This window comes from Carcharodon carcharias (genome assembly GCF_017639515.1).
Source record: "Carcharodon carcharias isolate sCarCar2 chromosome 39 unlocalized genomic scaffold, sCarCar2.pri SUPER_39_unloc_5, whole genome shotgun sequence".
Classification (NCBI taxonomy): Eukaryota; Metazoa; Chordata; class Chondrichthyes; order Lamniformes; family Lamnidae; genus Carcharodon; species Carcharodon carcharias.
Window position 1 is genome coordinate 369,204 of NW_024470844.1, and position 22,594 is coordinate 391,797.

A 22,594-nucleotide genomic window follows, 5' to 3' on the forward strand; every position below is an offset into this window, starting at 1 on the left:
CAACATGGGGGAGAGAGACAACATGGGGGAGAGAGAGAGACAACATGGAGAGAGAGCGACAACATGGGGGGGAGAGAACGACAACATGGGGGGGAGAGAGAGAGACAACATGGGGGGGAGAGCGAGAGACAGCATGAGGGAGAGAGCGAGAGATAACATGGGGGAGAGCGAGAGGCAACGTGTGGGGGAGAGAGAGAGACAAAATGGGGGAGAGAGTGGCTAATGGGGGAGAGAGTGAATGTTTACAGTGCTGCAGGGTGCCATTCGGCCCGTTGTCTCCCCTGGCTCTTCAAATGCCCAATCGTGACACACCCCCCATCATCTGCCTGCAACCCTGCACATTCTCCCTTTTCAGATCACATCCCATTTCCCATTGAGAGCCTCCACTGAATCTGCCTCCACCATAATCTCAGGCAGCACGTCCCAGATCCCAAGCACTCGCTTGGGTGATGAGGTTTTTCCTCATGTCGGCATGGCTCCTTTTCCCAATTATCTTTCACCTTCCTCGATCCTCCCGCCAGTGGGACCAGGGTCTCCCTATCTCCTTCGCCCCGACCCCTTGTGATTTTGAATACCCCTATCAGATCTCCTCTCAGCCTCCTCTTCACCAAGGGGGCCATGCCCAACTTCTTCAATCTGCCCTCAACCCTGGAAGCGTTCTCGTGAATCTTTTCTGCGCTCTCTCTTTCACATCTGCATGCCCTTCTCAGAGTATGCATTAATAGTACAGGCCCTGTGCCTCCAGGCGGAATGGACAGTATTTTTTTTAACCTGTGTATGGTCTCACACCAGTGTGCCCAGTGATATATTTATGATGTCTTTACTGTTTGGAGACAGAAATGCAGAATTAACCGTTATCCCCCAGTCATCCATCACAGCTTGCAGTGTTTTCGAGTTGTGTTGCTGAGCCTGGTGCTCTGGGAGATTTCATATTGTTGGCTCAGCGAGCAGAAGCTTCATCACCTTTCTCTATTGCCTTCAGCAGCTGGCTACATGTAAGGCGTGTGTGTCCCGGACTGTGGAAGCCATATAGCAGAGAAGCGGAGGGTGTGTGTCCTGCAGTAGAGGGCGTGAGTGGGTTGCACCAGCTGGGAGCGACCGCCCCGGGAGACATGGCTGCCTTACAGCAGCAGCAGCAGCAGAGCAACCAGAGCCAGACCTGGATCGGAAACCAGGCAACACAGGCGGCACAGTGGTGAGAATCCGGAAAGGGTCGAGAGGGGGATGGGGGGTGGCGGGGAAACTGTCTCCCAACAGCGTTCGGGCAGGAGGGAGCTGCCGCTGTCCACACAGGCTTTCTCAGACCCCAGTTACAGGAGGGAGCTGCCTGTATCAGTATCAAGTGACCCTGTCCCCACGTACAGGAGGAAGCTGCCTGTATCAGTCCCGACTGACGCTCATCCCAAGTACAGGAGGGAGCTGCCTATATCCGTACCCACTGCCTCAGTCCCTATCCCCATGTACAGGAGGGAGCTGCCTGTATCATTATCGAGTGACCCTGTTCCCACGTACAGGAGGAAGCTGCCTGTATCAGTCCCGACTGACACTCGTCCCAAGTACAGGAGGGAGCTATCTATATCCGTACCCACTGTCTCAGTCCCTATCCCCATGTACAGGAGGGAGCAGGCTGTACCAGTATCGAGTGAACCTGTCCCTGCGTACAGGAGGGAGCGGCCTGTATCAGTCCCGACTGATGCTCATCCCAAGTACAGGAGGGAGCTGCCTATGTCCGTACCCACTGTCTCAGTCCCTGTCCCCACGTACAGGAAGGAGCTGCCTGTATCAGCACTGACTGTCTCAGTCCCTGTCCCCACGTACAGGAGGGAGCTGCCTGTATCCGTACCCACTGTCTCAGTCCCTGTCCCCACGTACAGGAGGAAGCTGCCTGTATCAGTCCCGACTGATGCTCGTCCCAAGTACAGGAGGGAGCTGCCTATATCCGTACCCACTGTCTCAGTCCCTATCCCCAATGTACAGGAGGGAGCAGGCTGTACCAGTATCGAGTGACCCTGTCCCTGCGTACAGGAGGGAGCGGCCTGTATCAGTCCCAACTGATGCTCATCCCAAGTACAGGAGGGAGCTGCCTATGTCCGTACCCACTGTCTCAGTCCCTGTCCCCACGTACAGGAAGGAGCTGCCTGTATCATTATCGAGTGACCCTGTTCCCACGTACAGGAGGAAGCTGCCTGTATCAGTCCTGACTGACGCTCATCCCAAGTACAGGAGGGAGCTGCCTATATCCGTACCCACTGTCTCAGTCCCTATCCCCATGTACAGGAGGGAGCTGCCTGTATCATTATCGAGTGACCCTGTTCCCACGTACAGGAGGAAGCTGCCTGTATCAGTCCCGACTGACGCTTGTCCCAAGTACAGGAGGGAGCTGCCTATATCTGTACCCACTGTCTCAGTCCCTATCCCCATGTACAGGAGGGAGCAGGCTGTACCAGTATCGAGTGAACCTGCCCCTGCGTACAGGAGGGAGCGGCCTGTATCAGTCCCGACTGATGCTCATCCCAAGTACAGGAGGGAGCTGCCTATATCCGTACCCACTGTCTCAGTCCCTATCCCCAATGTACAGGAGGGAGCTGCCTGTATCAGTATCGAGTGACCCTGTCCCCACGTACAGGAGGAAGCTGCCTGTATCAGTCCCGACTGACGCTTGTCCCAAGTACAGGAGGGAGCTGCCTATATCCGTACCCACTGTCTCAGTCCCTATCCCCATGTACAGGAGGGAGCTGCCTGTATCTGTACCGACTGTCTCAGTCCCTGCGTACAGGAAGGAGCTGCCTGTATCAGCACCGCCTGTCTCAGTACCTGGCCCCACGTACATGAGGGAGCTCCCTATATGCGCACCCACTGTCTCAGTCCCTGTCCCCGCATACAGGCAGGAGCTGCCTGTATCAGCACCGACTGTCTCAGTCCCTGTCCCCACGTACAGTAAGGAACTCCCTATATCTGTACCCACTGTCTCAGTCCCTGTCCTTGCGTGCAGGAAGGCACTGCCTATATCCGTACCCACTGTCTCAGTCCTTGACCCCACATACAGGAGGGAACTGCCTGTATCCGTACCGACTGTCTCAGTTCCTATGCATACGTACAGGAGGGAGCTGCCTGTATCAGTCCTGACTGACCCTGTCCCCACACAAAGGAGGGAGCTGCCTGTATCAGCACCGACTGTCTCAATCCCTGTTCCCACGTACAGCAGGGAGCTGCCTGTATCCGTACCAACTGTCGGGAGCCACCTATATCTGTACCGACTGTCTCAGTCCCTGTCCATGCGTACAGAGGGAGCTGCCTGTATCAGCATCAATTCTCAGTCCCCAGGTGCAGGAGGGAGTAGCCTTTATCAGTACCAACTGTCCCTGTCCCCAGGTACAGGAGGGAGCAGCCTGTATCAGTACCAACTGTCCCTGTCCCCAGGTACAGGAGGGAGCTGCCTGTATCAGACTGACCCTGGCTGCAAGTACAGGAAGGAACCCCCTGCATCAGTACCGACTGTCAGGAGCCGCCTATATCCGTACCGACTGTCTCAGTCACTGTTCTCAAGTACAGGAGGGAGCTGCCTGTGTCAATACCGACTGTCCCTGTCATTATGCACAGGAGGCAGCTGCTTGTATCAGTACTGCCTCCCTGTCACCAGGCCTAGGAGGGAGCTGCCTGTGTCAATGCTGACTGTCCCAGTCCCTGTCCCCACGTACAGGAGGGAGCTGCCTGTATCAATGCTGACTGTCCCAGTCCCTGTCCCCACGTACAGGAGGGAGCTGCCTGTATCAATGCTGACTGTCCCAGTCCCTGTCCCCACGTATAGGAGGGAGCTGCCTGTATCAATGCTGACTGTCCCAGTCCCTGTCCCCACGTACAGGAGGGAGCTGCCTGTATCAATGCTGACTGTCCCTGTCCCCACGTACAGGAGGGAGCTGCCTGTGTTAGTACTGACTGTCCCTGTCACCGTGTACAGGAGGGAGCTGCCTGTATCTGTTATACGCTCACTTGTCGGTTAGCGTGAAGCTTGTCTTGCTGTTTACACTGCACGGAGCAACGAGCTGTGTCTGGTTCTTTTTTCCCCCCCTTTCTTAGGGCTCAGCAGTACAGCTGTTCCAGCGGCGGGGCGGCCGAAAACTCCGGGAAGCAGGAGAACCCGGAATGGGAGAAGGCCCGGCAGGCGCTGGCCAGCATCCACAAAGCCAACGCGCAGTCCGGGACGGGGAGCGGACAGGGAGCCGCACAGGTAATGGGAGTGGGGGGGGGGGGGGGGGGGGGGGGGGGGGGGGGGGGGGGGGGGGGGGGGGGGGGGGGGGGGGGAGGAGGACGAGGGTTTGGGGGGGGGGGGGTGTCTGGCTGTGCTTGCCGCTCCGCCTTCAGTCTGACGGTAACGTCTCCCATTGCTCTTTTGCTCGCAGAGTCCCCAGTACTTGGCTCAGCACTCGGACCCAGCAGCCATGCAGCAGTATTACCAGCAGTGGTACCAGCAGTATAACTACAACTACTCCTACCCCTACTACAGCCCCTATCAAATGGTGAGTAGCCTCACGGTCACCTCTCCTTGTTACAGTGAGTCCCGCCATTGCGTCTTTACCCCTGTTCCACCCCCTTCCCCTTCTCCTGCCCCTCCGGAGTTGAGCTATTATTCCAGCTGTCAGGAGATGATGACGAGTAATCTGGAGGCCCAGGCTAACGCTCTGGGGGCAAGGGTTCAAATATGGAATCGAAGGCTAGTCTCAGTAGCCGTGACTGTGAAAGTATCTAAACAAAAAGCTCCATCTGGTTCCCTAATGTCCCGCCCCTCCAGCCTTACCCTGGCGGGGGCTGAAAGCCAATTCCGATTGAGCTAGGCCGCTAAAATGCGCCTAACACCCCTCGTTCATCCTTGCTCGTACGCCCTGACCATCTCTGTGCAAGCAGGAGGAATACGTTCAAGCCTCGCGCCTTTCTCGAATCACCCGGGAGCCCGCAGCTCCCCTTGCTCTCCCCTCCGCAGCGCCCAGGCCAGTCAAGAGTCGACTTGCCCGACCCATCAGCGCCCTGCTCTCCTGCTGTGATCACAAACTGCTGTGGTTGTCTGAAGCTTGTCCTGATGCAATGTGGGCAGCAAGCCTCTCTCTCTGCAGTAATATTCAAGCTCCCTTAACAATTGAACGAGCGTCCATTATCCTTTGTGGAAGAGATCTCCAAACTTTTACCACACACTGTGTGTGTGTGCGCGTGTCTGCGTGTGTGCGTGTCTGCGTGTGTGTTTGTGTGTGTGTGTGTGTGTGTGTGTGTGTGTGTGTGTGTGTGTCTGTGGCTATGTGTGTGTCTGTGGCTATGTGTGTGTCTGTGGCTATGTGTGTCTGTTTGTCTGTGTCTGTCTGTCTGTCTGTGTCTGTCTCTGTGTCCGTCTGTCTGTGTGTGTCTGTCTTTGTGTGTGTGTATCTGTGTCTGTGGCTATGTGTGTCTCTGTGTGTGTGTCTGTCTGTGTGTCTGGCTATGTGTGTGTGTTTGTCTGTATGTGTCTGTCTGTGTGTCTGTGTGTGTCTGTGTTGGGGGGAAGGTTCACTAACTTCACTCCCGAAAGGTCTGGATCTCATTCCTTTTACTCTCTGGCCCTAACGCTGGAGTCTGCAACCAGCAAGAAGAGGGCAGAGAGAGAGAGAGAGAAACGATCAGCTCCCCCATACGCTGCAGGATCCCCACGCCTGAATCGTGAATGCCTTTCCCCTCTCTCCGTTGACTTGCTGAGTCTGCCCAGCGTTGCTTTTGCCCCTCTCTTTATTCCCCCGCAGGTGTGGGCGTCGCTGGAAAGACCCAGCTCCAGTTGCCCATCTCTAATTGCCCCTTGAGCTGAGTGGCTCACTGAGTCATTTCGCAGGGCTGTTAGGAGTTACCCACATTGCTGCACGGGCTCGGGGTGTCACATGCAGGCCAGACTGGGTAAGGCTGGCAGGACATTAGGGAACCGGATGGAGTTTTTTGTTTAGATACTTTCACAGTCACTAGCCTTCAATTCCATCCAGGGCCACTTTCTCCCTGTCTCTTTGTGTTTTCATAACCTAGAACAGCACCGGGTCTCACCTGTGATCTCTGCTTCCCGCCCTGTGTCATTGCAGAACATGTATTCAGGATACCAGGGTCAGTATAACGTGCAGGGCTCCTACCCAGGAACACAGCAAGGCCAACAGATGTCACAGCATGGCAGTAACCATACACAGGTACGTCTCAGCCCCACTCTCCACCCCCCCCCCCCCCCCCCCCCCCCCCCCCCCCCCCCGCCCCCAGGTAACTCAAGAATATACCCCTCACATGGCCCCTCTCCCGCATCTCCACTCAAGAAAGGAGGAAGACGGGACACTGTAGGCCAGTTTGCCTCACATCTATCATTGGGGGAACACTACAAGGAAGCAGTATGAGGGCAGTTAGAAAAGTGTGATACAATCAGGCCGAGTCAGCGTGGGTTTCGGAAAGAGGAACCGCGCTCGATCAAATTTATCCGAGTTCTCGGACGATGCAACAAGCGGGATGGATAAAGGGGAACCAGTAGATGTGATGTATTCGGATTTCCAGAAGGCGTTCGAGAAGGTCACCACACCAGATAAGAGCTCGCGGTGTTGGTGGGGGGGGGATGTTGGGTGACACGTTAACATGGGTAAGAAGGATTTAGCCAACCGAGAGGAAAGAGTCGGGATCAGTGGGTCATTGCCAGGCCAGCAAACCGCTGAGGGATGGGCGTTTGGGTCTGATTTAACGGTTGCCTCTCGGAGGCTGATGGCTGGGGTGGGGGGGGAAAGGCTGCGCTCTCACAAACGCTGCACTGTTCCTGAACGGGTGCCCCCTCAGACTGAAACCTTCTCCCCCACTCTCTCTCTCTCTCTCTCTCTCTCTCAGCCTCCTGTCCCAGGCCTGGAAGAGGGACTGCCTTACGCCAGTGGCCCAGCTCAGGGGGCAAGCGGGCAGCAGCAGCAACAGCAGAGCCAGCCGACGCAGAAGCACGCGGCGGGTGGGCTGAACTCCGGCCAGCAGCAGCAGCAGCAACAGCAACAGGCCGGAGCCCAGCAGCAGCAGCAGCAGCAACAGCAGCAGCAGCACCACCCACAGCCGGGCAGCTACTCGGACTCGGGGGGCAAAGGGAAGAAAGGGCAGCAGCTGTGGCAACGCATGAAACGTAAGCTGGGATACCCGGCGGTGGGAGGGGGGGGTGGGGTCTGCGGTATCTCGTCAGGGTGGGGGTGGGGGGAGCAGACTGCTCCCCCCCCACCCCAACCCCCCGCCATCAGCCCCAGGGTAACTCCATTTCCCTTGCACCTTTCAGAGGCACCAGGCAGCGGCGGGGTCAAGTTTAACATCCAGAAGCGGCCGTACGTGGTCAGCGGCCAGGGCTTCGGTGGGCCGGCCCCGGAGCAGGGAGGCCAGCAGTTCCCGGAATCGGAGAGGTACCAGACCAGGTAGGGAGGAGGAGGAGGGGCCCCGGGTGACTTTGGTACTCTCTCTAACCTTTCTATTTAGATGGTGTTCCCATCCCTTGGACTTTTCCTCACTTGTTGGAATGTCTCCGTTCTGTGTTTTCTGAAATATCCCCTTTAAGTGTTTGCCGCTGCATCTCTATTGACCTGTCCTTAACCTAATCTGCCGATTCCCTCTAGCCAGCTCTGTTTTCATGCCCTCATAATTGCCCTTATTTAAGTTTCAAAGCATAAGGCGGAACCATCCCAGGTTTGTACTAAACCCTCCTGTTCTCTGTCCTGCTCCCCCCCCCTGACCCCACTCACCCTCTCTTACCTAGATTGCCCCCTCCCCATCTTCACCTCCCCACTCTGCCCCCACACACCCCCCCTCTCTGCCCCACTCTCCCTCCTCCTCGCATCCCTGCTCACTCTCTCCCGATGCCCCTCCCCATTCCCCCCTCTCTGCCCCGTTCCCCATTCCCTCCTTTGCCCCCGCTCCTACTATCCACTTTCTGCCCCACTCCCCATTCCCTCCTTTGCCCTCGCTCCCCCTCCTGCTCTCTGCCCTACTGAGTCGGTAGTTAGGAAGGCAAATGCAATGTTGGCATTTATTTCGAGAGGACTAGAATATAAAAGCAGGGATGTGCTGCTGAGGCTTTACAAGGCTCTGGTCAGACCACATTTAGAATATTGTGAGCAATTTTGGGCCCCTGCATCTCAGGAAGGATGTGCTGGCCCTGGAGAGAGTCCAGGGGAGAAGCAGCTCAGAGGAGGTTCCCCCGACTGATCCCTGGGGTGAGAGGGGTTGCCTCCTGCGGAAAAGCTGGACAGGTTGAGCCTACTGCCCCACCCCCGCAGCGAACCAGAGCCGTGAGACGATGGAGGACTCGCTCGGTTGTGTTCAGGGCCTGTTGAGCTGCGAGGAGACTGGCCTGGGACAGAGGAGAGAGAGATACACTGGAAGGGCTCAGAGAGGTGATGATAGAGCAGGCCCCGTGGAATCAGAGGCTCGGAGATAATAGCACAGGGCATCGGCTCCGGAATATTCCATCATTCTGTCCTTATCCCGTCATGCTCCCTCCTCCCTCTTCCCTTGAATGTCCATCCCAGTTGGCACATCATGGCACTTAGTGCCAATGTTAAGACAGGAGGCATTCTCAGGGTTGCCAGTGGGTGTACCGACCACACCCCATCCCCCAACAATCCCTGCCTGCACCCCATTCCCCCTGTTGGCCTTTATGGCAAGGGGGATGTAGTATAAACGCAGACTGGGTGACCCGCTTTGCGGAACACCTGCGGTCTGTCCACAAGCATGACCCAGACCTCCCTGTCGCTTGCCATTTCAACACTCCACCCTGCTCTCTTGCCCACATGTCCATCCTTGGCTTGCTGCAGTGTTCCAGTGAAGCTCAACGCAAACTGGAGGAACAGCACCTCATCTTCCGACTCAGCACTTTACAGCCTTCCGAACTGAATATTGAATTCAACAACTTCAGACCATGAACTCTCTCCTCCATCCCCACCCCCTTTTCGATCCCCCTTTTTCCAGTAATTTATAATTTTGTTACAACTATATATTTTTCTTTTCCCTCTTATTTTTAAATTTATTTGGATCTATTGTTTCATCTCCGCCTTTCAGCCCATTTCGATCCCTTCCCCCCCATCCCCACCCCCACTAGGGCCATCTGCCACTAGCTTGCTACCCTTAATGTCCCCATTAGCACATCCTTTAGATCAACACCCCTTTGTCCTTTTGTCTATGACATCATTGGCAATCTCTTTTTAGCCTCCACCTATCACTGGCCCTTTATACATCTCTCCTGTCCCACCCCCCTCTACCAGCTTATATTTCAACTCATTTCTATATGTCTTAGTTCTGGTGAAGGGTCACAAGGACTCGAAACATTAACTGTATCCCTCTCTGCAGATGCTGTCAGACCCGCTGAGTTTTTCCAGGTGTTTTTGTTTTTGTTCCAGATTTCCAGCATCCGCAGTATTTTGCTTTTTATAAAAGTAGGAATGCCTCGCTGCAAGCGGTCAGGACACTGGTGGGATTGGGCCCGGAGCTCTGTGTCCAGTTCTGGTCTCCCTACTTAAGGAGGGAGGTACCTGCACTGTGGGGGGGTTGGGGGGTGGGGGGGTGGGGGCAGTTCAGGGAAGGTTCACTCGGCTGATTCCTGGGGTGATGGGGGCTTTGTCTGACGAGGGAGGGTTGGGCCTGTGCCCGTTGAGGGGGTTTAGAAGAATGGTGGGGGGGGGGGATCCTATTAAGACATATCAGATCCTGAGGGGAGGTGGGGCTTGACAGGGTGGATGCTGAGTGCATGTTCCTCCCTCCCCTCCCCCTCCCCGGTGGGGGAGTTTCGAACGAGGGGGCAGACAGTTTGAGGGGTGGATGCTGAGTGGATGTTCCTCCCCCTCCCCGATGGGGGAGTTTAGAACGAGGGGGCAGACAGTTTGAGGGGTGGATGCTGAGTGGATGTTCCTCCCCCTCCCCGGTGGAGGAGTTTAGAACGAGGGGGCAGACAGTTTGAGGATAAGGGGTCTCCCGGTGAAGGCAGGGGTGAGGAGGAATTATTTCACTGAGGGTCGTGAGTCCGGGGTTTTCTTCCCCAGGGAGCAGTGGAGGCTGGAGGGGCGGGGTGTGGGGGCGGCTGGATGAATACACTCAAGGCTGAGTTAGACAGGGTCTCTGATCCACACGGGAGTTGAGTGTTATGGGGGGGGTGGGGTCGAAGGGAGGGGGTTGCGGACAGGGTGGGGCCGCATTCAGGGCCTTACCCTGAGGGGGAGCAGGCTGGAGGGGCCGAGCGGCCTCCTGCCGCTCCTTTGCAGCGCCTCCTAGGGACCTGCTGACGCCCCTCTTGCCTTTGGTTGCAGCGGCTCCCCGACCAAGCCGGACGATTGGCCCCAGGCCATGAAGGAGTACGTGCAGCGCTGCTTCACGGCCTGCGAGACGGAGGTGGACAAGGACCGCACCGAGAAGCTGCTCAAGGACGTGCTGCAAGCCCGACTGCAAGACGGCTCGGCCTACACCATAGACTGGAGCAGCGAGCCCCTACCCGAGTACGTATCCACTGCGGCGCCCGGAGCACGCTCGGCGGGACAGCCGGATGGGGCCTCCTCCTGTTCCTGTGTAACAGGCTTGAGAGGGGCTGAATGGGCCTCCTCCTGTTCCTGTGTAACAGGCTCGAGAAGGGGCTGAATGGGCCTCCTCCTGTTCCTGTGTAACAGGCTTGAGGGGCTGAATGGGCCTCCTCCTGTTCCTGTGTAACAGGCTCGAGAAGGGGTTGAATGGGGCCTCCTGTTCCAGTGTAACAGGCTCGAGGGGCTGAATGGGTCTCCTCCTGTTCCTGTGTAACAGGCTCGAGGGGCTGAATGGGTCTCCTCCTGTTCCAGTGTAACGGGCTCGAGAAGGGGCTGAATGGGCCTCCTCCTGTTCCTGTGTAACAGGCTTGAGAGGGGCTGAATGGGCCTCTTCCTGTTCCTGTGTAACAGGCTCGAGAAGTGGCTGAATGGGCCTCCTCCTGTTCCTGTGTAACAGGCTCGAGAAGGGGCTGAATGGGGCCTCCTCCTGTTCCTGTGTAACAGGCTCGAGAAGGGGTTGAATGGGGCCTCCTCCTGTTCCTGTGTAACAGGCTCGAGAAGGGGCTGAATGGGCCTCCTCCTGTTCCTGTGCAACAGGCTCGAGAAGGGGCTGAATGGGCCTCCTCCTGTTCCTGTGTAACGGGCTGGAGAGTGGGCTGTCCTATGTAGTGTGATTGGAGGAGTAACTGTGGTGTGTGGGGTGGATGTGATAGTAGGGGGTGTTGTGTCTCAGTTGGTGCTGCTCCTGTCCCCAGGGCTGATCCCCCTCTGTCTCTCTGCAGCCTGAACAAGGACGAGGTGAAGACCACCACCACCACCACCACCCCCCAGAAGAAGAACCGCTGGGAGCTGCCCAGCGTCCAGTCCCACCGGGGGGGTCTGGTGTCCAGCTCCTCCCAGCGAGGCAGCATGCCAACCGGCTCCGGCCACCGCAACTCCGCCTCGTCCCAGAGGGCGCGGGGCAGCGGCCAGCCCTCCCGCTTTGGCTACCGCAACGTCTTCACCCGTGAGGAGTCCAGCTCCTCGTCCAGCGCCGGCTCTCGCTCCAGATCAGCCAGCCGATCCCGCTCCTCATCCAGATCACCGCACCGGCACCATCACCGCAGGTACGATCCCAGAGGGGGAGGGGGGTGTGGGTGGAACCACCCGTCTCAACGAGAGCTCCCCTCATACTGTCTGCTCTCTCTCCCCCTCACTCATCCCTCTCTCCGCACACTGACTCACCCCCTCCTCTCTCACTCACTCATCCCTCACTCCACACACTGACTCACCCCCTCCTCTCTCACTCTCTCTCTCATCCCTCTCTCCACACACTGACTCACCCCCTCCTCTCTCTCTCTCTCTCTCTCTCACTCATCCCTGTCTCCACACACTGACTCACCCCCTCCTCTCTCTCTCACTCATTCACTCATCCCTCTCTCCACACACTGACTCACCCCCTCCTCTCTCTCTCTCTCTCTCTCACTCATCCCTCTCTCCACACACTGACTCACCCCCTCCTCTCTCACTCACTCATCCCTCACTCCACACACTGACTCACCCCCTCCTCTCTCACTCTCTCTCTCATCCCTCTCTCCACACACTGACTCACCCCCTCCTCTCTCTCTCTCTCTCTCTCTCACTCATCCCTGTCTCCACACACTGACTCACCCCCTCCTCTCTCTCACTCATTCACTCATCCCTCTCTCCACACACTGACTCACCCCCTCCTCTCTCTCTCTCTCTCTCTCACTCATCCCTGTCTCCACACACTGACTCACCCCCTCCTCTCTCACTCTCTCTCTCATCCCTCACTCCACACACTGACTCACCCCCTCCTCTCTCACTCTCTCTCTCATCCCTCTCTCCACACACTGACTCACCCCCTCCTCTCTCTCTCTCTCTCACTCATCCCTGTCTCCACACACTGACTCACCCCCTCCTCTCTCTCTCACTCATTCACTCATCCCTCTCTCCACACACTGACTCACCCCCTCCTCTCTCTCTCTCACTCATTCACTCATCCCTCTCTCCACACACTGACTGACCCCCTCCTCTCTCACTCACTCACTCATCCCTCTCTCCACACACTGACTCACCTCCTCCTCTCTCACTCACTCATCCCTCTCTCCACACACTGACTCACCCCCTCCTCTCTCACTCACTCATCCCTCTCTCCACACACTGACTCACCCCCTCCTCTCTCTCTCATCCTTCTCTCCACACACTGACTCACCCCCTCCTCTCTCACTCACTCACTCATCGCTCACTCCACACACTGACTCACCCCCTCCTCTCTCACTCACTCACTCATCCCTCTCTCCACACACTGACTCACCCCTTCCTCTCTCACTCTCTCACTTACTCACCCCTCTCTCCACACACTGATTCACCCCCTCCTCTCTCTCTCACTCTCACTCACTCCACACACTGACTCACCCCCTCATCTCTCTCTCTCTCTCACTCACTCATCCCTCTCTCCACACACTGACTCACCCCCTCCTCTCTCTCAATCTCACTCACTCATCCCTCTCTCCACACACTGACTCACCCCCTCATCTCTCTCTCTCTCACTCTCACCCTGTCTCCACACACTGACTCACCCACTCCTCTCTCTCTCTCTCACTCACTCATCCCTCTCTCCACACACTGACTCACCCCCTCATCTCTCTCTCACTCTCACTCACCCCTCTCTTCACACACTGACTCACCCCCTCCTCTCTCACTCACTCACTCACTCACCCCTCTCTCCACACACTGACTCACCCCCTCCTCTCTCACTCACTCACTCACTCATCCCTCTCTCCACACACTGACTCACCCCCTCATCTCTCTCTCTCTCTCACTCACTCATCCCTCTCTCCACACACTGACTCACCCCCTCCTCTCTCTCTCACTCATTCACTCATCCCTCTCTCCACACACTGACTCACCCCCTCTCTCTCTCTCTCTCTCATCCCTCTCTCCACACACTGACTCACCCCCTCCTCTCTCTCTCACTCATCCCTCTCTCCACACACTGACTCACCCCCTCCTCTCTCTCTCACTCATTCACTCATCCCTCTCTCCGCACACTGACTCACCCCCTCCTCTCTCTCTCTCTCTCTCACTCATCCCTCTCTCCACACACTGACTCACCCCATCCTCTCTCTCTCTCTCACTCACTCATCCCTCTCTCCACACACTGACTCACCCCCTCCTCTCTCTCTCTCACTCACTCATCCCTCTCTCCACACACTGACACACCCCTTCCTCTCTCACTCACTCACTCATCACTCTCTCCACACACTGACTCACCCCCTCCTCTCTCTCTCTCACTCACTCACTCATCACTCTCTCCACACACTGACTCACCCCCTCCTCTCTCTCTCTCTCTCTCTCACTCACTCACTCATCCTTCTCTCCGTACACTGACTCACCCCCCTCCTCTCTCTCTCACTCTCACTCACTCACCCCTCTCTCCACACACTGACTCACCCCCTCCTCTCTCACTCACTCACTCACCCCTCTCTCCACACACTGACTCACCCCCTCTCTCTCTCACTCATTCACTCATCCCTCTCTCCACACACTGACTCACCCCCTCCTCTCTCTCTCACTCATTCACTCATCCCTCTCTCCACACACTGACTCACCCCCTCCTCTCTCTCTCTCTCTCTCTCACTCATCCCTGTCTCCACACACTGACTCACCCCCTCCTCTCTCACTCTCTCTCTCATCCCTCACTCCACACACTGACTCACCCTCTCCTCTCTCACTCTCTCTCTCATCCCTCTCTCCACACACTGACTCACCCCCTCCTCTCTCTCTCTCTCTCACTCATCCCTGTCTCCACACACTGACTCACCCCCTCCTCTCTCTCTCACTCATTCACTCATCCCTCTCTCTGCACACTGACTCACCCCCTCCTCTCTCTCTCACTCGTTCACTCATCCCTCTCTCCACACACTGACTCACCCCCTCCTCTCTCTCTCTCACTCATTCACTCATCCCTCTCTCCACACACTGACTCACCCCCTCCTCTCTCACTCACTCACTCATCCCTCTCTCCACACACTGACTCACCCCCTCCTCTCTCACTCACTCATCCCTCTCTCCACACACCGACTCACCCCCTCCTCTCTCACTCACTCATCCCTCTCTCCACACACTGACTCACCCCCTCCTCTCTCTCTCATCCTTCTCTCCACACACTGACTCACCCCCTCCTCTCTTACTCACTCACTCATCCCTCTCTCCACACACTGACTCACCCCCTCCTCTCTCACTCTCTCACTTACTCACCCCTCTCTCCACACACTGATTCACCCCCTCCTCTCTCTCTCACTCTCACTCACTCCACACACTGACTCACCCCCTCATCTCTCTCTCTCTCTCACTCACTCATCCCTCTCTCCACACACTGACTCACCCCCTCCTCTCTCTCAATCTCACTCACTCATCCCTCTCTCCACACACTGACTCACCCCCTCATCTCTCTCTCTCTCATTCTCACCCTGTCTCCACACACTGACTCACCCACTCCTCTCTCTCTCTCTCACTCACTCATCCCTCTCTCCACACACTGACTCACCCCCCTCATCTCTCTCTCACTCTCACTCACCCCTCTCTTCACACACTGACTCACCTCCTCATCTCTCTCTCTCTCACTCACCCCTCTCACCACACACTGACTCACCCCCTCATCTCTCTCTCACTCACCCCTCTCTCCACACACTGACTCACCCCCTCCTCTCTCACTCACTCACTCACTCACCCCTCTCTCCACACACTGACTCACCCCCTCCTCTCTCACTCACTCACTCACTCATCCCTCTCTCCACACACTGACTCACCCCCTCATCTCTCTCTCTCTCTCACTCACTCATCCCTCTCTCCACACACTGACTCACCCCCTCCTCTCTCTCTCACTCATTCACTCATCCCTCTCTCCACACACTGACTCACCCCCCTCTCTCTCTCTCTCTCTCATCCCTCTCTCCACACACTGACTCACCCCCTCCTCTCTCTCTCACTCATCCCTCTCTCCACACACTGACTCACCCCCTCCTCTCTCTCTCACTCATTCACTCATCCCTCTCTCCGCACACTGACTCACCCCCTCCTCTCTCTCTCTCTCTCTCACTCATCCCTCTCTCCACACACTGACTCACCCCCTCCTCTCTCTCTCTCTCACTCACTCATCCCTCTCTCCACACACTGACACACCCCTTCCTCTCTCACTCACTCACTCATCACTCTCTCCACACACTGACTCACCCCCTCCTCTCTCTCTCTCACTCACTCACTCATCACTCTCTCCACACACTGACTCACCCCCTCATCTCTCTCTCTCTCACTCTCACCCTGTCTCCACACACTGACTCACCCACTCCTCTCTCTCTCTCTCACTCACTCATCCCTCTCTCCACACACTGACTCACCCCCTCATCTCTCTCTCACTCTCACTCACCCCTCTCTTCACACACTGACTCACCCCCTCCTCTCTCACTCACTCACTCACCCCTCTCTCCACACACTGACTCACCCCCTCCTCTCTCACTCACTCACTCACTCATCCCTCTCCACACACTGACTCACCCCCTCATCTCTCTCTCTCTCTCACTCACTCATCCCTCTCTCCACACACTGACTCACCCCCTCCTCTCTCTCTCACTCATTCACTCATCCCTCTCTCCACACACTGACTCACCCCCTCTCTCTCTCTCTCTCTCATCCCTCTCTCCACACACTGACTCACCCCCTCCTCTCTCTCTCACTCATCCCTCTCTCCACACACTGACTCACCCCCTCCTCTCTCTCTCACTCATTCACTCATCCCTCTCTCCGCACACTGACTCACCCCCTCCTCTCTCTCTCTCTCTCTCACTCATCCCTCTCTCCACACACTGACTCACCCCATCCTCTCTCTCTCTCTCACTCACTCATCCCTCTCTCCACACACTGACTCACCCCCTCCTCTCTCTCTCTCACTCACTCATCCCTCTCTCCACACACTGACACACCCCTTCCTCTCTCACTCACTCACTCATCACTCTCTCCACACACTGACTCACCCCCTCCTCTCTCTCTCTCACTCACTCACTCATCCCTCTCTCCACACACTGACACACCCCTTCCTCTCTCACTCACTCACTCATCACTCTCTCCACACACTGACTCACCCCCTCCTCTCTCTCTCTCACTCACTCACTCATCACTCTCTCCACACACTGACTCACCCCCTCATCTCTCTCTCTCTCACTCTCACCCTGTCTCCACACACTGACTCACCCACTCCTCTCTCTCTCTCTCACTCACTCATCCCTCTCTCCACACACTGACTCACCCCCTCATCTCTCTCTCACTCTCACTCACCCCTCTCTTCACACACTGACTCACCCCCTCCTCTCTCACTCACTCACTCACTCACCCCTCTCTCCACACACTGACTCACCCCTCCTCTCTCACTCACTCACTCACTCATCCCTCTCTCCACACACTGACTCACCCCCTCATCTCTCTCTCTCTCTCACTCACTCATCCTTCTCTCCACACACTGACTCACCCCCTCCTCTCTCACTCACTCACTCACCCCTCTCTCCACACACTGACTCACCCCCTCTCTCTCTCACTCATTCACTCATCCCTCTCTCCACACACTGACTCACCCCCTCCTCTCTCTCTCACTCATTCACTCATCCCTCTCTCCACACACTGACTCACCCCCTCCTCTCTCTCTCTCTCTCTCTCACTCATCCCTGTCTCCACACACTGACTCACCCCCTCCTCTCTCACTCTCTCTCTCATCCCTCACTCCACACACTGACTCACCCTCTCCTCTCTCACTCTCTCTCTCATCCCTCTCTCCACACACTGACTCACCCCCTCCTCTCTCTCTCTCTCTCACTCATCCCTGTCTCCACACACTGACTCACCCCCTCCTCTCTCTCTCACTCATTCACTCATCCCTCTCTCTGCACACTGACTCACCCCCTCCTCTCTCTCTCACTCGTTCACTCATCCCTCTCTCCACACACTGACTCACCCCCTCCTCTCTCTCTCTCACTCATTCACTCATCCCTCTCTCCACACACTGACTCACCCCCTCCTCTCTCACTCACTCACTCATCCCTCTCTCCACACACTGACTCACCCCCTCCTCTCTCACTCACTCATCCCTCTCTCCACACACCGACTCACCCCCTCCTCTCTCACTCACTCATCCCTCTCTCCACACACTGACTCACCCCCTCCTCTCTCTCTCATCCTTCTCTCCACACACTGACTCACCCCCTCCTCTCTTACTCACTCACTCATCCCTCTCTCCACACACTGACTCACCCCCTCCTCTCTCACTCTCTCACTTACTCACCCCTCTCTCCACACACTGATTCACCCCCTCCTCTCTCTCTCACTCTCACTCACTCCACACACTGACTCACCCCCTCATCTCTCTCTCTCTCTCACTCACTCATCCCTCTCTCCACACACTGACTCACCCCCTCCTCTCTCTCAATCTCACTCACTCATCCCTCTCTCCACACACTGACTCACCCCCTCATCTCTCTCTCTCTCATTCTCACCCTGTCTCCACACACTGACTCACCCACTCCTCTCTCTCTCTCTCACTCACTCATCCCTCTCTCCACACACTGACTCACCCCCTCATCTCTCTCTCACTCTCACTCACCCCTCTCTTCACACACTGACTCACCTCCTCATCTCTCTCTCTCTCACTCACCCCTCTCACCACACACTGACTCACCCCCTCATCTCTCTCTCACTCACCCCTCTCTCCACACACTGACTCACCCCCTCCTCTCTCACTCACTCACTCACTCACCCCTCTCTCCACACACTGACTCACCCCCTCCTCTCTCACTCACTCACTCACTCATCCCTCTCTCCACACACTGACTCACCCCCTCATCTCTCTCTCTCTCTCACTCACTCATCCCTCTCTCCACACACTGACTCACCCCCTCCTCTCTCTCTCACTCATTCACTCATCCCTCTCTCCACACACTGACTCACCCCCTCTCTCTCTCTCTCTCTCATCCCTCTCTCCACACACTGACTCACCCCCTCCTCTCTCTCTCACTCATCCCTCTCTCCACACACTGACTCACCCCCTCCTCTCTCTCTCACTCATTCACTCATCCCTCTCTCCGCACACTGACTCACCCCCTCCTCTCTCTCTCTCTCTCTCACTCATCCCTCTCTCCACACACTGACTCACCCCCTCCTCTCTCTCTCTCTCACTCACTCATCCCTCTCTCCACACACTGACACACCCCTTCCTCTCTCACTCACTCACTCATCACTCTCTCCACACACTGACTCACCCCCTCCTCTCTCTCTCTCACTCACTCACTCATCACTCTCTCCACACACTGACTCACCCCCTCATCTCTCTCTCTCTCACTCTCACCCTGTCTCCACACACTGACTCACCCACTCCTCTCTCTCTCTCTCACTCACTCATCCCTCTCTCCACACACTGACTCACCCCCTCATCTCTCTCTCACTCTCACTCACCCCTCTCTTCACACACTGACTCACCCCCCTCCTCTCTCACTCACTCACTCACCCCTCTCTCCACACACTGACTCACCCCCTCCTCTCTCACTCACTCACTCACTCATCCCTCTCCACACACTGACTCACCCCCTCATCTCTCTCTCTCTCTCACTCACTCATCCCTCTCTCCACACACTGACTCACCCCCTCCTCTCTCTCTCACTCATTCACTCATCCCTCTCTCCACACACTGACTCACCCCCTCTCTCTCTCTCTCTCTCATCCCTCTCTCCACACACTGACTCACCCCCTCCTCTCTCTCTCACTCATCCCTCTCTCCACACACTGACTCACCCCCTCCTCTCTCTCTCACTCATTCACTCATCCCTCTCTCCGCACACTGACTCACCCCCTCCTCTCTCTCTCTCTCTCTCACTCATCCCTCTCTCCACACACTGACTCACCCCATCCTCTCTCTCTCTCTCACTCACTCATCCCTCTCTCCACACACTGACTCACCCCCTCCTCTCTCTCTCTCACTCACTCATCCCTCTCTCCACACACTGACACACCCCTTCCTCTCTCACTCACTCACTCATCACTCTCTCCACACACTGACTCACCCCCTCCTCTCTCTCTCTCACTCACTCACTCATCCCTCTCTCCACACACTGACACACCCCTTCCTCTCTCACTCACTCACTCATCACTCTCTCCACACACTGACTCACCCCCTCCTCTCTCTCTCTCACTCACTCACTCATCACTCTCTCCACACACTGACTCACCCCCTCATCTCTCTCTCTCTCACTCTCACCCTGTCTCCACACACTGACTCACCCACTCCTCTCTCTCTCTCTCACTCACTCATCCCTCTCTCCACACACTGACTCACCCCCTCATCTCTCTCTCACTCTCACTCACCCCTCTCTTCACACACTGACTCACCCCCTCCTCTCTCACTCACTCACTCACTCACCCCTCTCTCCACACACTGACTCACCCCCTCCTCTCTCACTCACTCACTCACTCATCCCTCTCTCCACACACTGACTCACCCCCTCATCTCTCTCTCTCTCTCACTCACTCATCCCTCTCTCCACACACTGACTCACCCCCCTCCTCTCTCTCTCACTCATTCACTCATCCCTCTCTCCACACACTGACTCACCCCCTCTCTCTCTCTCTCTCTCATCCCTCTCTCCACACACTGACTCACCCCCCTCCTCTCTCTCTCACTCATCCCTCTCTCCACACACTGACTCACCCCCTCCTCTCTCTCTCACTCAGTCACTCATCCCTCTCTCCGCACACTGACTCACCCCCTCCTCTCTCTCTCTCTCTCTCACTCATCCCTCTCTCCACACACTGACTCACCCCATCCTCTCTCTCTCTCTCACTCACTCATCCCTCTCTCCACACACTGACTCACCCCCTCCTCTCTCTCTCTCACTCACTCATCCCTCTCTCCACACACTGACACACCCCTTCCTCTCTCACTCACTCACTCATCACTCTCTCCACACACTGACTCACCCCCTCCTCTCTCTCTCTCACTCACTCACTCATCACTCTCTCCACACACTGACTCACCCCCTCCTCTCTCTCTCACTCACTCACTCATCCTTCTCTCCGTACACTGACTCACCCCCCTCCTCTCTCTCTCACTCTCACTCACTCACCCCTCTCTCCACACACTGACTCACCCCCTCCTCTCTCACTCACTCACTCACCCCTCTCTCCACACACTGACTCACCCCCTCTCTCTCTCACTCATTCACTCATCCCTCTCTCCACACACTGACTCACCCCCTCCTCTCTCTCTCACTCATTCACTCATCCTTCTCTCCGTACACTGACTCACCCCCTCCTCTCTCACTCTCTCTCTCATCCCTCACTCCACACACTGACTCACCCCCTCCTCTCTCACTCTCTCTCTCATCCCTCTCTCCACACACTGACTCACCCCCTCCTCTCTCTCTCTCTCTCACTCATCCCTGTCTCCACACACTGACTCACCCCCTCCTCTCTCTCTCACTCATTCACTCATCCCTCTCTCTGCACACTGACTCACCCCCTCCTCTCTCTCTCACTCGTTCACTCATCCCTCTCTCCACACACTGACTCACCCCCTCCTCTCTCTCTCTCACTCATTCACTCATCCCTCTCTCCACACACTGACTCACCCCCTCCTCTCTCACTCACTCACTCATCCCTCTCTCCACACACTGACTCACCCCCTCCTCTCTCACTCACTCATCCCTCTCTCCACACACCGACTCACCCCCTCCTCTCTCACTCACTCATCCCTCTCTCCACACACTGACTCACCCCCTCCTCTCTCTCTCATCCTTCTCTCCACACACTGACTCACCCCCTCCTCTCTTACTCACTCACTCATCCCTCTCTCCACACACTGACTCACCCCCTCCTCTCTCACTCTCTCACTTACTCACCCCTCTCTCCACACACTGATTCACCCCCTCCTCTCTCTCTCACTCTCACTCACTCCACACACTGACTCACCCCCTCATCTCTCTCTCTCTCTCACTCACTCATCCCTCTCTCCACACACTGACTCACCCCCTCCTCTCTCTCAATCTCACTCACTCATCCCTCTCTCCACACACTGACTCACCCCCTCATCTCTCTCTCTCTCATTCTCACCCTGTCTCCACACACTGACTCACCCACTCCTCTCTCTCTCTCTCACTCACTCATCCCTCTCTCCACACACTGACTCACCCCCTCATCTCTCTCTCACTCTCACTCACCCCTCTCTTCACACACTGACTCACCTCCTCATCTCTCTCTCTCTCACTCACCCCTCTCACCACACACTGACTCACCCCCTCATCTCTCTCTCACTCACCCCTCTCTCCACACACTGACTCACCCCCTCCTCTCTCACTCACTCACTCACTCACCCCTCTCTCCACACACTGACTCACCCCCTCCTCTCTCACTCACTCACTCACTCATCCCTCTCTCCACACACTGACTCACCCCCTCATCTCTCTCTCTCTCTCACTCACTCATCCCTCTCTCCACACACTGACTCACCCCCTCCTCTCTCTCTCACTCATTCACTCATCCCTCAGTCCACACACTGACTCACCCCCTCTCTCTCTCTATCTCTCATCCCTCTCTCCACACACTGACTCACCCCCTCCTCTCTCTCTCACTCATCCCTCTCTCCACACACTGACTCACCCCCTCCTCTCTCTCTCACTCATTCACTCATCCCTCTCTCCGCACACTGACTCACCCCCTCCTCTCTCTCTCTCTCTCTCACTCATCCCTCTCTCCACACACTGACTCACCCCCTCCTCTCTCACTCACTCACTCATCACTCTCTCCACACACTGACTCACCCCCTCCTCTCTCTCTCTCACTCACTCACTCATCACTCTCTCCACACACTGACTCACCCCCTCCTCTCTCTCTCTCTCTCTCTCACTCACTCACTCATCCTTCTCTCCGTACACTGACTCACCCCCCTCCTCTCTCTCTCACTCTCACTCACTCACCCCTCTCTCCACACACTGACTCACCCCCTCCTCTCTCACTCACTCACTCACTCATCCCTCTCTCCACACACTGACTCA

General features: G+C 56.4%; 1 protein-coding gene across 5 annotated transcripts in view; it reads left to right on the forward strand.

Moving 5' to 3' along the window:
• leng8 (leukocyte receptor cluster (LRC) member 8) overlaps window positions 1-22,594 on the forward strand; it is a 64,526-nt gene that overhangs the window by 19,970 nt on the left and 21,962 nt on the right. For 3 of the 5 annotated variants that reach the window (XR_005942329.1, XM_041182371.1, XM_041182369.1), the window contains exons 2-9: window positions 983-1,195; window positions 4,078-4,228; window positions 4,401-4,517; window positions 6,087-6,188; window positions 6,862-7,138; window positions 7,286-7,418; window positions 10,299-10,484; window positions 11,288-11,611. Coding sequence is in view for 4 of the 5 variants with exons in the window: in XM_041182371.1 (XP_041038305.1) it covers window positions 1,113-1,195; window positions 4,078-4,228; window positions 4,401-4,517; window positions 6,087-6,188; window positions 6,862-7,138; window positions 7,286-7,418; window positions 10,299-10,484; window positions 11,288-11,611 (1,373 nt within the window). In the remaining variant the exon portion in view is untranslated. The remainder of the gene's footprint in view (window positions 1-982; window positions 1,196-4,077; window positions 4,229-4,400; window positions 4,518-6,086; window positions 6,189-6,861; window positions 7,139-7,285; window positions 7,419-10,298; window positions 10,485-11,287; window positions 11,612-22,594) is intronic. The other 2 variants (XM_041182370.1, XM_041182372.1) reach the window with 2 other exon arrangements.